This window comes from Archocentrus centrarchus, chromosome 19 (assembly GCF_007364275.1).
Source record: "Archocentrus centrarchus isolate MPI-CPG fArcCen1 chromosome 19, fArcCen1, whole genome shotgun sequence".
Lineage (NCBI taxonomy): Eukaryota > Metazoa > Chordata > Actinopteri > Cichliformes > Cichlidae > Archocentrus > Archocentrus centrarchus.
The window spans coordinates 6,180,741-6,195,991 of NC_044364.1; the positions used below are offsets into that span (position 1 = coordinate 6,180,741).

Consider the following 15,251-nt stretch of genomic DNA (forward strand, 5'->3'; position numbering starts at 1 on the left):
TCTCTTACACTGAACCCCCATTGCAGAATCATGATTAACCAGTCTAATCAACACTCACTCATGGTAACCCCCCCTAATCTATAGGAAAGATTAATCAACATTTTGGAAAAGGATTCAAATGGAATCAACATGGTTGACATCAGTCTTTCTGCAAAAGCGCTCCCAAGTATAGCAACTTAGCATGCCATAGGTTTTTGTGCAATTCATTACAACCATCACCAGCAGCAATCAACTTTATTTGTGAAGTGCGCACACATATTTTATTTTTTGTTTAGCAGTTCAAGGATGTGAAGCTTCAAACTCCCAAAAGTAAACAATATACGATAAGCTTCATTAATGTCACGCCCAGTGTAACGATCTTGAATATAATGCAGGCATCTTCTGTCCAGAAATGACCAAGACCTAGCTTTAGCAGATTTGTTGAGGTATGGATTTCCTTGGATTAAAAAAAAAAAAAAAAAAAAAAAAAAAAAAAAGAAAAAAGAAAAAAGAAAAGAAAAAAAAAAAAGGCAGCATCATTGTGTTGTATATGACATTACTGCTTCTCAAAAACAGGTGGATATCAAAATGATAGAGGTCAAAAGGAAACACAGCGGCAGCTTACACAAGCCAAGCTGCTCACTGCCCTGTAAGCACTCAAAAACACTTAACACTGAAGAGAGGGTGGGTCTGTTATCATGGAAAGCAACTTGGATTTAAAACTAATATTGAAACTTTGATAAATTAAGTTTGTATCATTTTTGTTTTAAATGAAATGCCCTTGTTACAGAACTGTAATCCATTACTGTTAGTTGGGTAACTGCAAGCATACAGCTGCAAAGGCAATACAAGTGGAACCAATTCAGTCTCATAGCACTGCAAGATTAAAACATAGAATTATATTAATCCAATCATGACCATTTCACTGACCCCTACCCTTAGGGTAAATCTTGTGTTTGGTAGTAAGAAATTATTTGTAGACAGGCTGCCCCAAATTTTCCTTCACCTTAACTATTAACCATTTCCTCATACAAGATGAGTGGTACTAACTGGTCTAAATCCATTTTCTGTAATTGTGGGGGAACCTCGTGGCTTTGTGTTGCCTGACTTTAAGCTTTTAAAAAGAGCTAATTCTGCTGGGTTATGGTAGGTAGATGTACATTAAAATGGACCATATTTCCAATTTCTAAAAACACATAAGACAGAAGAGTAAAACAATAACTTAAATAGATGTGTGTAAAACACAACAGTTCTCGGAGCCCTTTGAAAAACCAAAAAACAAGGTTGAAAAGCAGAAATCCCACCCCAACAGAAAAAGGAGAGCAAAATGAACAGCTGTTATGGTAATACTAATATTCATCCATTGATTCACAGATGTATAGTCCACTCATATAGGTTTTTTCCTTCCCTCCTTTACAAATTTTTTATTTATTTATTTTTTTTGTTTCCTGGTCAGTGGCCCCCCCACGTCTGTGAGCCGCGGCTTCCCTCTGTTTCAAGTCTATCTGTGGTGGGAGAGCAGTCCATCTCAGTACACCTCCCCTCTTCCTCCTTTGCTGTCAGTGCCTGCTCCTCCTCTTTTTTCCTGTGCTCTAGCTCCCACTCTACAAACGTATCAAAGAGGCTGGGCCAAGCCTCGTCCTCGCTGTAGTTGCTCAGGTCGGGCCCAATCGCCTGGGTGAAGTTAAGGAACATGTTCCACGTGTCCCTTGAGATGCCCCGAATACCTGAGGGGTTCTCCGAAAGGAAGTCCAACCAATGCTCCAGGATCGGAGGTGTGTCCTGTGTGAAAACCAGACGCCATAGAGCGATGGCAATTTCGCGCTGCAGGGAGCGCTGTCCCTCCTCGGCATCCAAGCCAAACTGGAAGGTGAAGCGGTACAGGTCTTTGAAGTTCTCCTCACCCTGGGCCTCCAGGAGCATGCAGGGGAAGCTTGAACAGATGCCTTCGAGGCTGTCTGCTCGGATAGCCTTGCATCCCTCAACAAACTCCTTCCTGGTGACACAAAGAAAACAAGACTGGACATCAGAATGACAAAAGGCAGACAATCTCACTCCAGACGAGCCCCAGAGTAAAATCATTTACTTCTTAATGGAGCCATATGAGCAGCAGAAGCAGACTGAACTAAGATCTAAATCTGCAAAAAGAAGTACAACAAAACACTTTAGACATCTGAGGAAAAAAACAGGCTTATCTGTAACACAAATCCCTTTGCAGTTTAAGAATACATTATAATATTTACAGAACAAGAAGTGGTGCCATGCACAACAAACCCCACCTCCAGAAGATGTTTTAGCTGATTTGAATGTTGTCCGTCTCACAAACATGTTACTCTTCAAACACTGAATTGCAGCGATAACACACAGGTCCTGTTGTCCATGCTGATAATTTTCCGAGGTTTAAAAAAGCTGAACTAAAATAACTTTCATTTTATGGCCATTTTCATATTTTTGTAAACGCTTTATGTCTTATAATGAGAAAATGCTTTGGATTTGTCGGGTGGGCAATAATAGGGGAATCGAGTGAGTGGATTGATAGAGTCAAAAGTTGTGTCATATATTTGGGTATCCAGATCATATCCCGATCAAATGTTACATGTCCATGGACAACAGTGGTGTGCTTCTTAATGCATCTTTTTGACTGAGATATGGCCAAAAATATGCATTATATGGAGTTTCCCATGTTAAATTCAAGTAACCTGCAAATACAGAACCTGTATCGGATCCATATGATTTTTGGTTTGTCACTAGTTCTTGGCCCTTCACAACTGTGCACTGAATATCAGATGAATCTGATCCTTCGAGATCTGATTTTGTTTTTTTAATTTGCGCTATGTGGAGTCTGGAGTATACCTGGCCATTTTTTGTCTACTTTTGATTTTACATTCATATTTCACCTTAAAAACTGTTTACCTTGCTTTGTTTGGTATCATTTTATCAGCACAACCTCACTTTTGTGACTGTGCAGTAGCTTTTTCATTTTGATACATTGTATTAACATATTGGACCAAAAAAAAAAAAAAAAAAAATCACACAAAAACATAAAATTAAAGTAGAAAAAGTTAGATTGTGAAACCCACAAATTACTTTTATAACTTAAGAAACAAAAGTTGTAATTTTCAAAAACAAATTTACCAACAAAAGTTTTATACAACTATTTACATGAAAATGCAGGCAATGCCGCAGGCAGTTTTTGTATAACTATTTAAAAAAAAAAAAAAAAAACTACCAGGTGTCACAATAAGATGCCGCACAAATTATTTGTGCCACCCCAAAAAACAGTTCCTGTCCACCACAGAGAGGTTCACCACAAGCCTGACACTCCTCCTGTTGCACACCTGGAGACAACGTTTCCATTTGAGTCTGCCTTTGGTGGCTTTTTGGCTACCAAAGCTAGCTAGCATCTGCCTCGTCCACGACTACACAACACATTACACTACACACTAACTATACATTCCAAACATGCTAAAAATCTCAAATTTCAAAACTGACTATCAATATCGCTGTCTGTCTCCCCCCAAAACAAAACAAACAAATAAACAAACAAACAAACAAACACACACAAAAAAAACACCCTGTCCCCAGGGTGAAAATTCATCCTTTCACTGCAGCTTTGAACAGTGTTACTGTCACTTCAAGTTGAGGGCACTGACCCAGGGTGATATAGCTTCTCTGAACCCTACAGCAGTGCAGGCTTTTCAAACTCAAATGTAATAAAAAGCTTCAGTAAGCATCAGATCACAAAGAAGCATGTTGGTTACCAGAGTCTGGTACTGTCCAAAGCCTCTCGATAGAAAAGTGCTGAGTTAAAAATCAGAGAGGGGGGAGCACAGACTAATGACCAAGCCAACAGGCAGCTCTATTCAACTGCAGAGGACCCACTTCCTCTGTGCCCCCTACCCAACAGTGGGTGAGTGGTTGTATGACTACCTATGTGAGGACCAGTTTGAGTCTTAGACTTTGGTGTAAGAGATGGCATAACAGGAACAACTGATGAGTTGACTTGGTTGGGAGAGAAGACGAGAGATGTGAGGAAGACTTAGTCTGTGACAATTAGTGGAGATAAGTTGATGGTTATTAACTGAACACGTAAACTTGTCAAACATTGTTATATTTGCCATTCTTTATTGCTTTTTAAAAAACATTTTATATTGTTTTTAAGCTGTTTTATATGCATAAAAGGGCTAATGGGAACATATGCTAGTTATTAGGAGTGCACAATATTGTGGTTAACAGCATGTGACAATATTAGCCTAAAAACAACAGTAGGATTTCAACACATAAGCACTTGGCACATAGTTAAGAAATTACTGAATTCTCTAACTAAAATGTATTAAAAGTAACCAAGCTTGTCACATTTGTTACAGCTGTAATAAACCTTCTCTTAAATGTGACCATTACTAGTCAACTTATCTCTACATAAAAAAAAATTTAAAAAAAGCAAACAAACTTGGCATTAGCCCACATATTTATCATCCCCAAGATTTAATTCTTTGATGGGTACTGCACCACCCTTAAGAGCAGAGGGCGTGATCATAGGTCATATGAAGACTGCTCATCAGTCTGTCTTTATAACAAGCAGCTTCCTTGAGATGAATCAGTGTACTTACTAATCAGCCAGCAGCTTGACAGCATATATGATGTACTCACATTTAGACAGCGCTTTTCTAGTCTTACTAACCACTCAAAGCACTTAAGCCTACAAATCACATTCAACCATACATTCAAACAATGACTTATCCCATGTACTTCACATCCACAGCTACTTGGTAATCACCAATTAACCTCACGTGCATGTCTCTGGACTGTGGGAGGAAGCCAGAGTACTTGGTGGAAACCATGCGGGCACAGGGAGAACACGCAACTCTAACACACAGTGTTACACAGTATCAACATGGAACTCTCTGTCAGGAGATTTGGACTGCCTCTCTTATTAGCCGGCATTAGGGACGGGCGATCATCTGTGTTTTCATATCATCATATTGTCATTAAAAAATACTGCCAAATGGTGATCTAACAGCAGCGGGTGGCAGCAAGCAGTTACTGCTCTCTCATCACTCATATCGATGACTGAATGTCAATATAACAGATCTCCTGGCTCAGTGGACAATTTAGTGGTTGTGGCACAATAGGTTTGCTTGCAACAATGCTTCTGTGCCTCACATGAGTTGCAGTAGACATACGGAGAATGGAGATGCGGGGTTTTGTCAGAATACACAGGGAATTTGTCAGCTTTGGCAGACAGAAAAGAGAGTGCAAAAGAGCTGCTTTAAATCAAGAAGAGTCATCTGAAATAGGGGAAAAAAAAAAGTTTTCACCTTCAACTTTCCACTCTCAATCTGATCTCCTATCATGCATATTACCAACAGCACTAATGCAGTTGTGTATCTGCAAAAAGCTACCTACGTAAGAAGCAAAGCAATCTTACCTATAGTAAATGCTTCACGCATGCTGTGCTTGCAAATCTGTCTTAGGAGGGTTTAAATGTGCACCAAGGCAGTGAGTGGTTATTCCACCAATGCCTACACTGTTTAGAATGCAAACATGACAAAGAGTGGGAAGGTGACAGGCGCTCTGTGCCACTGCTGTTGGGAGTTCATGATGGTTCTTTTTTTTTTTTTTTGGCAATCGCTGAATCAACTGAGGGGGAAACAATTCAGGAGAAGACACTGCAGGTCCCGAGCTATCTGAAGGGCATATCTCTTCACCAAGAACAAACAGAAAGATCCATGAAAAGAAAGAACATTTAAGAAACATCAGCTTCAAAGTCTGATCTAATCAGGGACAACTTCTAAGACAGTACTTACTTAAAAAAAAAAAAAAAAAACCCTCTCATTCCCTTATCATTACCACTGAGCTGGCTGCTACATCTAGAAGGAGCCAGCAGCCAACGCTGCACTATACCCCCCTGCAGTGACAGCTACTACTCGATGTCTGAATCAAGTTTTAATGTTTTTTTAAAATGGATAATAAGTTTGAGTAGCTATTAATCATACAAAGTTACAGTAAACAAATCCCACAGTAATCAGGCTATGTATAATAGATAACCAATAATACAGTTATTGTCCTCATTCCAGAGGAATCCCGCCTAAGTTAATCACATGTTTTTGACAGTGTGCTACAGAGAAGAGAAGGACCGGTGTCACGAAGGAACATTTCTTGGGAAATTTCATTTGAGATTTTAAGAGGAAGTGTTTTTTCCCTGCATTTTGACCTTCGTTTGCTTGACTTACAGTGAAGAAAGAGATGTGAAACATTGTGAGACTAACAGGAGTGAGCTGTAATAAGGAAATCTGACACGTTTTATGTGAATTGTGGCAGTCTGTGCTTGTCTTAATGAGCTTTTTCAGCTTCTACTACTTGTTAGGTAAACAAATCAGGGCAAAAGCTATGTGTTTTGGTGATATGAAACAAAGATACATCTGTGTTGTATTATAATATTCACACAGAAACAATTACCGTCAGGCAGTAATGCAGTGCAGTGGTCATGCTAGTTTATCCTGATTGACAAACACGGGTGAAAACGACACACCCCATTCTCCAAAACTCCACCTTACCTTGTAAACTTGCACATGGTTGCTGCTTGAAACTTCCAGGCAAGAACCAGGACACGAAACTCAGCCGGATCCACGCAGAGGTCATTACAAAACCTCTCCATGCCTTCCTCCAAGATGGCGTCTTCCTGTTCATCCTTGTAACAGCAGAAAAGCTCCTCAATGCGCGCGACTGAAAGCCCATCTCCATCCAGACGCTCGTCCTTGCGTGTGTCTCCTGCAGGGATGATTGGCGTCTCCACTGTGACCTCTAAGGGTTTGGTGCCATTTGACAGCTCACTGGTGGTTTTGCTACACTGGGTGCCAGGATCCTCTTTGTGGCCCCCAACACCACCTGCGCTACCACCTTTCTTGTGGGACTTGGAACCGCTTTCCTTGTCTCCACTCTTGCTGCCGAGCGAGGACGTCGGATTCTTACACTTGGTGACACACTGGCCCATGTCTTCCTCCCTGGTCCCTCGTCTGTCTTTCCTCCTCGCCTTCAGTCCCCGTCCGAACCACCTAGACGCCTCTGCTCTGGCCTGACAAGACGTCTCAACATACCCTCAAGCCTGAGAGGAAGAACATTTATTTAATTAAAGAATGTAGCTCACAACAAAGAGGTCAAAATGTGGATATTAGTAGAAAGAACTTAGGATTTTTGAATGCTGAAGAGGTCAGCTACCTGTGCCAAATCTGCCACGATCCAAGTCTTCAATTGGCAAACATAAAACCCCTAAAAAACCAAGACAAAACAATCTATAGGTAAACATACACAGTTCAGGTTGCCATAGGAACCTAGGAACCTTGACAAAAGTAGTACAAGAGGCGTAACCACAGAAACCTACTCTTGTGTTTTTTGTCATGTCAGAAGACCTACAAAATTTTTATATGACTTCTATTAAGGTTTTCTTGGCATCAACATAGGGTTAGCTATAGGTACTCAAATTATGACTACAGTTGTTTAAATACTGCCATAAAAATAACCTCATTTAGAGGTTAGAGACTGTGTTCACATAAATGGTGTGGAGTCTTATTTCTTTGAACAGAGGACATTTCACATAGTTTTATAGTAGGCAGTAGATGATTGCACTATATTCCATCAGTATTGTGTAGCAGCAGTAATGAAAGCTGATGAAAAAGAAAAACACTTAAACATGCTAAAATAACAACCATGGACCAAGGATACGGGGCTGCTATGGTTAACTACAATGTCTTTTTTTAGGAAATTTTTACAGCAGCCCATAACAAAATTATACTGGCTTTACGTAGTTATGACTTTTTTTTCCCCCAACATTTTGCATCTTAAAAGTTCATCTACAGAACTTGCTAGGTTCTTCTAAGTTGTGAATCTTATTAAGACATTACTGTGATGAGACAGTAACATTTCTGTAATCACTGTACAATGAAGTTGTGTCTCAAAAGTAAGTTTCAATACACCACAGTGGTTACTCAGGCCATCTCTAGCAAGTAAAATAACAAAAATCACTTACTGTGACAAACACACAAAAGGCAGACTAGATTATGAGATAGTGACCAAGTTGCATGTAAACTGGAGTTTACATTAATCATACTAAAGCCTGTTGTGTAAACTGCTGTCTCCTACATCCATTTACTTAAAAAATAAGGCTTCTTTGATGAAGAAAGGTTCATGAAATTAATCAAGTCTGCTGACATAAAACGTATGAGATGATCATGTGTTTGATAACTAATAAAACAGCTGACTTACAGTCCTTCAGACGGCATTGTGTTTCTACTGAGCTCCATCATTGTGACCTTGCCATCCGTAATGCTGAAAAGACACATTATCTTGTCATCATAAGCAGAAAGTGATAGCTCATCATTCCCAAACCTGCAGGTCTATTTTGGTCAACATGCTATGAATATGTAATATGAGCACTTCCAAACGGTTTGGCTTTTTGCAGGATTTTTCATTTACTGACTTGTAACCGCAAAGAAGTCGGTTATGTTGCGTACTGTGAAAAGCTGGTTTTAGGGAACAACGTCTTAGAGGGCCACAATATCCCAATTTGTGATGTAAAGGCAGCAACTCCAGGAAACCTTTCAAAACCAACTTCCACTTTTTGCATCACTAATCTAGCAGAGACATCACTCTTGACTTCAAATTTACTGCACGTATTCAACATGAGGGAAAATAGCCAGTGCTGATCAATGCATCGGGCATGTAGGGGCAAATCTCTCCCAGGTATATTAAGAGGCCAAGTTCGCTCAGATGGATTTCTGAAGTTCAGTTTATTTAGTTTTATTTTATTTATTTATTTCGTCAAATATAATCCACAATAAGCTGGCACGACAGTTTAGTAAACACTAAGCAGCCTAGTGACCTATACAGCCAGTAGTTTAACCAGATTATTAGCTCGTCCTAGATGAACTGGAATACGACTGTATTACATATACAGCACTGTTACATCAATATATCCTCAACTGACCTTAACTATCATCTACATTAATGTTATTTCAAGCAAGTTAAGCTCACCCTCCCAACAAACGTTAACAACACATGTACAACACTCACAAATACAGTTTAAACAGACATTAAATGATCATTCGCAACTCGCACTTTTAACTGCTACACCCAAATTCAGATGGTGCTCGTTGTTAAGCTGCCATTGATCCACATCAGATCCCCGTCACCGGGCCATTTAACAGCTCCATCCCAACTGCCCGGCCCTGGCGACGTCGCCATAGCTAGCTAGCATCAGCTCGGGTAACTAAAAGTTAGCTATCGGCTATGCTAGGTCTTTTTCTATTAAGATACCTAGAAATAACAAAAATTATCACCGTAAAGAAACTTACCTTTATGGGAAAACACATTCGGCCGAATGTGGACGTGCATCACTTTGTGAATGGCTGAAGAAATTAAGTAGTTAAACAAGTTAGGCACAAAAAAATACGAGCAGAAACGAACTGAAGCAAACTCGTCGCGTTAAACTCAGATTGCTAGCTAACTAGCTAGCAGCTGACCAAAAAAAAAAAAAAAAAAAAAACTTCCACATGAATGTTGAATTATCTTCCACACTTAGAAAATAAACAAATAACAAACTAGTAACTGGCTTCTGAGTCCTTTTAAAATTGTGTTCGCTCCTGGAAGTGAGTTAAAACGCCAGCTCGGACTAAAGCAGCCAATTTCTTTGTGCTTCCCCCTTTTAGTCATTGAGTGGAGCTACACTGTGGACATTTTCCTGCATCACTTCCTCCCTGCCTGCAAGCAGCCAACAGCTGATCCTCGCCTCTGCGACGCTACTGTGCATCCTTTTAATTTTAACCAACTGATAGACGCTTTGATATAAAAAGGACAAAATTAATGTTTTGTAATATCCGGCATGAAAAATGTGTCAAGAACCCGTTATAATTTAATTAAAATCGCTCGTAGACTTTGAACTGTAGAGGGGTAACGATTCATTTCAGCCTAATGTCTAATTTTTTTTTTTTTCAAAAATAAGTTAAAAATAAAACTACAACTTTGGGAATCTTTTATCTTTATGTGTTATTATTTAGCTTCTTCCCGACTGTCGATGGGTAAGCGTCATCATTAGGCGACAGTTCTTGCAAGCAACTGGTTGCTAGCCTCCTCTTTAAACGCAGTCGGTAGGTGAAGTTTTCGTTTGTAATGTTAAATAAATTTTGTTTAGTGACGACGCGAATACAAGCCATTAATGGGACAGACACAAGAGTTGCTGTTAATTTAATCTCCGTTCCTTCATACGGTTTAGGCTGTCAGAATAAGAGCTAGCTTCATGTTTGTAAGTGGTGCTAAAAGAACAGTGAGTAAAAACATCGAGAATCGTGCCATTTATTTTACAATTTCCGTCAATCTAAACACATACGAGAGCATACAGTTAGTTATGTAGAAGTCTGTTAAATAGCACAGTCTTGGTATTAGTGGCATCTAGCGTTGAATAATATGGATATTTAAAAGGAGAAACAAGCATTGTCCCAGACAAAGGCTATATTTAACTAAAATTAAAAAATCTAAAACTGCAGTACTGTGTAAAAATATTTTCTTTATATTTTGCTCGGAAAATTGGAAATAGGTGCAGCATTTTATTGAAACGTGCAGACATACAAATACAGTATATAACACAAAACTGAGTTTTTACAAATCTAACGAGCCTGAAAGTCAATATTTGGTATGATCACCTTTGTTCTTCCACACAGCCTGAACTCTGTTAGGCAGCTTTCTTTTAATTTCTTTAAGCAGTTGTCAGGAAAAGTTCTCCAGGCTTCTTGAAGGACATTCAAAGCGCTTCTTTGGATGTTGGCTGCCCATTGTTTCATTCTCTGTCAAGATGATCCCACACTGCTTCAGTAGTGTTGAAGGGCTCTGAGGAGGCCAGTCCATGACTGATAGTGTTTTACTAATCAGGTATGCTTTTACTGCATCAGTAGTGTGTTTGGGATCACTGTCATGCTGAAAAATGAAGCCACTGCCAAAATCTGATGGTACTTTTCTGCATTCATAATTCCACCAAATTTGACAAGATCTCCTCACTGGCTAAAATGTGGGCTGCATTTCAAACTATGACAGAGACACCATCGTGTTTTACAGATGCTTGTAGATGCTCACTGTTGTACCTCTCTACTGACCACCTCTGTACATAGTGATGACATTTTAACCAAAAATTTCAAATTTGGATTATACGCTCCATAAGACCTGTTGCCACTGATTTTTCAGTCCAGTTCTTGTGTAATTCAGCATACCTCAGCTTTTTCTCCCTCTTTGCCTTCCTTAACAATGGCTTTTTGAGACCATTTCTGATAAGGCTTCAGTGAACAGTAGATGGATTAACTGAAGGGTCAGATGCATCTCTTGGGTCCTGTGTCTTTTGCTTGATTTGCTGGATTTTAATTTCCTATTTCTTAAGGAAATGATTTTTAGAGTCATGTCCACTTGTCCAGTTTCTTCATTTTTTTTTTTTAAAAAGACACTGCACCCCATGCCGAGAGATGCCAAGTTTTCAGCTAATAGCTCTTTGGGAATCACCTTGTTGGTGCAAAAATACATACACTGCTCAAAAAAATTATTCAACGCTCTGAAAACACATTAGATCTCAATGGGGGAAAAAAAATCATGCTCGGCATCTATACTGATATGGACTGGGTGATGTGTTAGGGAAAAATGATTGTATGCATGCCTGACAACATCAGGGCATTCTCCTAATAAGATGAGTGATGGTGTCTTGGGGGATCTCCCAGATCTGGACCAGGGCATCACCGAGCTCCTGGACAGTCTGAGGTGCAAGCTGGCAGGTGCCGGATGGACTGAAACATAATGTCCCAGAGGCGTTGTATTGGATTTAGGTCAGGCAAGTGTGGGGGCCAGTCAATGGCATTAATTCCTTCAACCTCCAGGAACTGCCCGCATACTCTTGCCACACGAGGCTGGGCGTTGTCGTGCACCAGGAGGTACCGAGGACCCACTGTACCAGCTTAGGGTCTGACAATGGTAGCAGCAAAGTCTGGTAGCTCTGATCTTTACTCAGCTTTACTTTATTTTTGTTATATTTTTATATATATTTTTTTTTGTCAAGCACTGACAAAACTCTTCTCCCCACCAAAGTAGGGAGAAGAGTTGACTCTAGAGAAGAGCTTTTTTTCACTGAAATGGAGCAAATCTGGAAGATACCACCCTATTTCAGCTGAGAAAAAGAGGTGTTTTTGAGTTTGCTTTGCTGGTGCAAAGGTGAAGGCTTGGAAGTGGAGATATAATCTCTTTCTGCCAACAGTCATCATGGGAAATGTCAACTCTCTGTCCAACAAAAGTGATGAGTTGGAGATATTGGTGGTTTAACCAGTTAACACCAGAGAAGCCATCCTGAACAACGCTGATCACCCACTTTATAACATCTTTATTGAACAAAAAAACTGGAAGACTCCTCTTGGAGCGATAATCATTTGTACCCACAGCCATCAGGCTTTTTAATTCTTATACAAATAGCGAATGAGCTACATTAGATATGAATTTCCCTCCGGGGTCAATAAAGTTATTCTTAATGATAGTCAGGGTGCTGTTGCCCAGCCTGTACAGGGCTGTGTGTCCTTCCATGTATATCCCTCCCCAAACCATCACTGGTATTGCCTCATGTTACCAGTAGTGACACTGACTCTAGCCAAATTCAAAACTAGTGAAAAAACATTCCTGTTTTGGGGGTTGTCTCATTGTTGACCCTCTAGTGCACCTGTTGTTAATTTCATTAACACCAAAGTGCTGAAACTGATTAAGAACCCCTTCTGCTACTTAACTGACCAGATCAATATCCCAGATGCTTAATTGAATTGATGCTATACTCTGATAAAAAGTATTAATTTTTCTGAGCAGTGTATTTTATGCCTCTCAAAATGCCACTAGTAAAGTCTCTAAAGATACAATTTTAAATTGCTTGTTATGTGTAGATGAACAAATGGTTCGTCTCTTGAGTTAGGTGCCTTTTTTATGCTTGAATACTTCACAGTCAGTGTCTGAAACTGGTCAGGTAGAAGAACTGGACTGAAAATGAGTGAAAGAGCAGAAAATTTCCCAAAAAAAAAACTTTGAAAGGGCCTTAGAAAGCCTGAAGTACTATTGCTCAAGACCACTTTAAAACATTACAAGGAAGTTTGGCTCCTTGGAAGCAAAATATAAAGAAATTAGGGGTGGCTCAAGACGTTTACACAGTACTGTAGAGTTTTGACTCATGTTTCAGGAAATAAGCTTTAAGAACTCTGTCATTTTAATACATTTAATTTCATAATTTTTTTTTTGCTTACATGATTAATTCAATATAGTTTTTTATATCACATCAGTTCAAAATAGTTGTCATCAATCATTGTTTCTTTGTGGTGACATCAAGTTTCATATATTCAGTGACTAATTGCTTATTAGCATGCACATTATTTTACTCATTATAAAGCCTTGTTGCCTTAATAGTGCACACAATAGTTTTCTTTATTGTGCAGGTATCTTCTGTTTCTGTCAAACTTTGAGCCCCAATGACTGCCTCCACCCGTACCACTGTGTTGTCGCTGTACATGCGTGTTTTTCGAATCGCTCGAAACTGGCAAGCACAAAGTGGTGTTCTGAGTGACACGGAGACTGAGAGAAAGTACATACTGCAGGAGGCCCGCACTCTGTTCAGACAGAACCAAAAGGTGTGAACGACACTCTGCTCACAGATGTGGAAGAAAAGATTCATTGCATTTGCAAGACTAATGCGGTTTTTTTTTTTCTGTTTGTGTTTTGTTTTTTTGTTTTTTTTCCAGCTCACAGAACAAGAATCAATAAAAAGGTGTATAGAGGAATGTGAAGCAAGGATAGAAATAGGTAAGAATGGAGAGAAGCTGCGAGTTTTCTTTGCATACGGCTGTGCTGAGATTAAACCTTTGCAGGTGAAGACACTGCAATAGCAGCAGCAGCATTTTTGCTTTTAATGTTTTCTAGGGAAATATTGAATATATTTGGCCAAATGAAATGCAAACTTTTTACTTTTATTTTGTTTATCTTTAGCCTAAAAGCATGCAGAATGGTCTGATTTACAGGCATTCTGAAAAGGTTAACAGTACTGACTCTGTGTCGATCTTTCAGCATGCCAGTAGTTTATTCAGAGTTTGATATCATATTGCTTGTTATCACTGAGAGTTTTTTTTTTTTTACAGGTCTGCATTACAGAAACCCGTACCCAAGGGCTGTAAGTGATGACCCTTTATTAGACCAATCAGATATATTCTTTCAGTCTGTATGGATCATATTGTTATTGGTAAATTTTATTTGCATACTCTATGTTGCAGACGTATTTACCACCGCTTGGACTGGCAACTCAGAAGGGCAGGAAGCTGCGAGCACAGCAGCGCCTGAGGAAACAGGCCAAACCAATTTACTTACAGTCACATGATGAGACCTGATGCTTGATATCCCCGATCTTCGCCAAGAATTCAAGTTACCAGGGAGAGAAAACTAGAGTGTTGTTACAGTTGAAATGTTGCAAGCGCTCAGTGATGCAGGATCACACGTCCTTCAGGACAAAGCCACTTTTTTTGTTGTTGTTGTTTTTTTGCAATCACGAGTTGTAACTGAAGACTGTCAGAGTCCTTTCAGCTCAGGAAAGCTGCCACTGTAGAAGGATTTGTAATATGAGATCAATTTGTATATTTTATTTATTGTGTTCATTTGAGTAATAAAGTGTCTCAAATTTCCAGACTATTTAAGATTCAAGATTCAAGAAGTTTATTGTCATGTACACCGCAAAACACTGTGGTTATGCTGAGCAATGAAATTCTTACTTGCGACTGCTTTACAAACAATTGAAATAAGCAACTAAGTTAAAATAAAATTTAAGAACTAGTATATTAGGAAAGTAAAAGTAGAAAATAAAAATAAATAAATAATAAAGCAAGTGCAATATATACAGATATATACAGATGAAAGAAAGGCAGGTAATCAGTTAGTTTAGTGTGTAGTTTTATGATTATGCTATTCTCTAATAATCCGAATTTTTTTTTTTTTTTTTAGCTTTTAATTTATTTTTTAGATTTTTTTTTGTGAAAAAGTGGAACCAAAAAGTGAGAGAAGTACTTGTCAGTGGTTTCACACAAGCATTTTCTCTTTTTTATCATTGTTTTCTCATGGGTGACCTGTGTGATTACGAACAAAATATGAAACAGGCCGTACAAACACAATTTCCACATCATTCTCCATTTCTCTAGAAATTTAGAGCTGATTTAATATGGTTTCCTCTGAAGCCC

At 39.1% G+C, this 15,251-nt stretch overlaps 2 protein-coding genes across 4 annotated transcripts; one reads left to right on the top strand and one right to left on the bottom strand.

The window, feature by feature from the left end:
* Positions 1-1,390: 1,390 nt before the first annotated feature.
* Positions 1,391-9,754, bottom strand: dcun1d3 (defective in cullin neddylation 1 domain containing 3). 2 transcript variants are annotated; one of them, XM_030754267.1, is made up of 5 exons: positions 9,330-9,754; positions 8,242-8,304; positions 7,198-7,248; positions 6,537-7,084; positions 1,391-1,975 (listed from the first exon to the last, which is right to left on the bottom strand). In XM_030754267.1, the coding sequence occupies exons 4-5, from the start codon at positions 6,971-6,973 to the stop codon at positions 1,432-1,434; spliced, it is 981 nt and encodes a 326-aa protein (XP_030610127.1). In that variant the 5' UTR covers positions 6,974-7,084; positions 7,198-7,248; positions 8,242-8,304; positions 9,330-9,754; the 3' UTR covers positions 1,391-1,431. The 2 variants fall into 2 exon arrangements, with proteins under 2 accessions (XP_030610127.1, XP_030610129.1); XM_030754269.1 differs by lacking the exons at positions 8,242-8,304; positions 9,330-9,754 and having other exon boundaries at positions 7,198-7,336.
* A 290-nt stretch (positions 9,755-10,044) lies between these two features.
* Positions 10,045-14,669, top strand: lyrm1 (LYR motif containing 1). Of its 2 annotated transcripts, none has more exons than XM_030755572.1 (5): positions 10,045-10,121; positions 13,470-13,661; positions 13,773-13,833; positions 14,166-14,197; positions 14,298-14,669. In XM_030755572.1, exons 2-5 carry the CDS (start codon positions 13,503-13,505, stop codon positions 14,409-14,411), a joined length of 366 nt encoding a protein of 121 aa, XP_030611432.1. In that variant the 5' UTR covers positions 10,045-10,121; positions 13,470-13,502; the 3' UTR covers positions 14,412-14,669. The 2 variants fall into 2 exon arrangements, with proteins under 2 accessions (XP_030611432.1, XP_030611431.1); XM_030755571.1 differs by having other exon boundaries at positions 13,773-13,898; positions 14,298-14,401.
* The last annotated feature ends 582 nt before the right edge of the window (positions 14,670-15,251 follow it).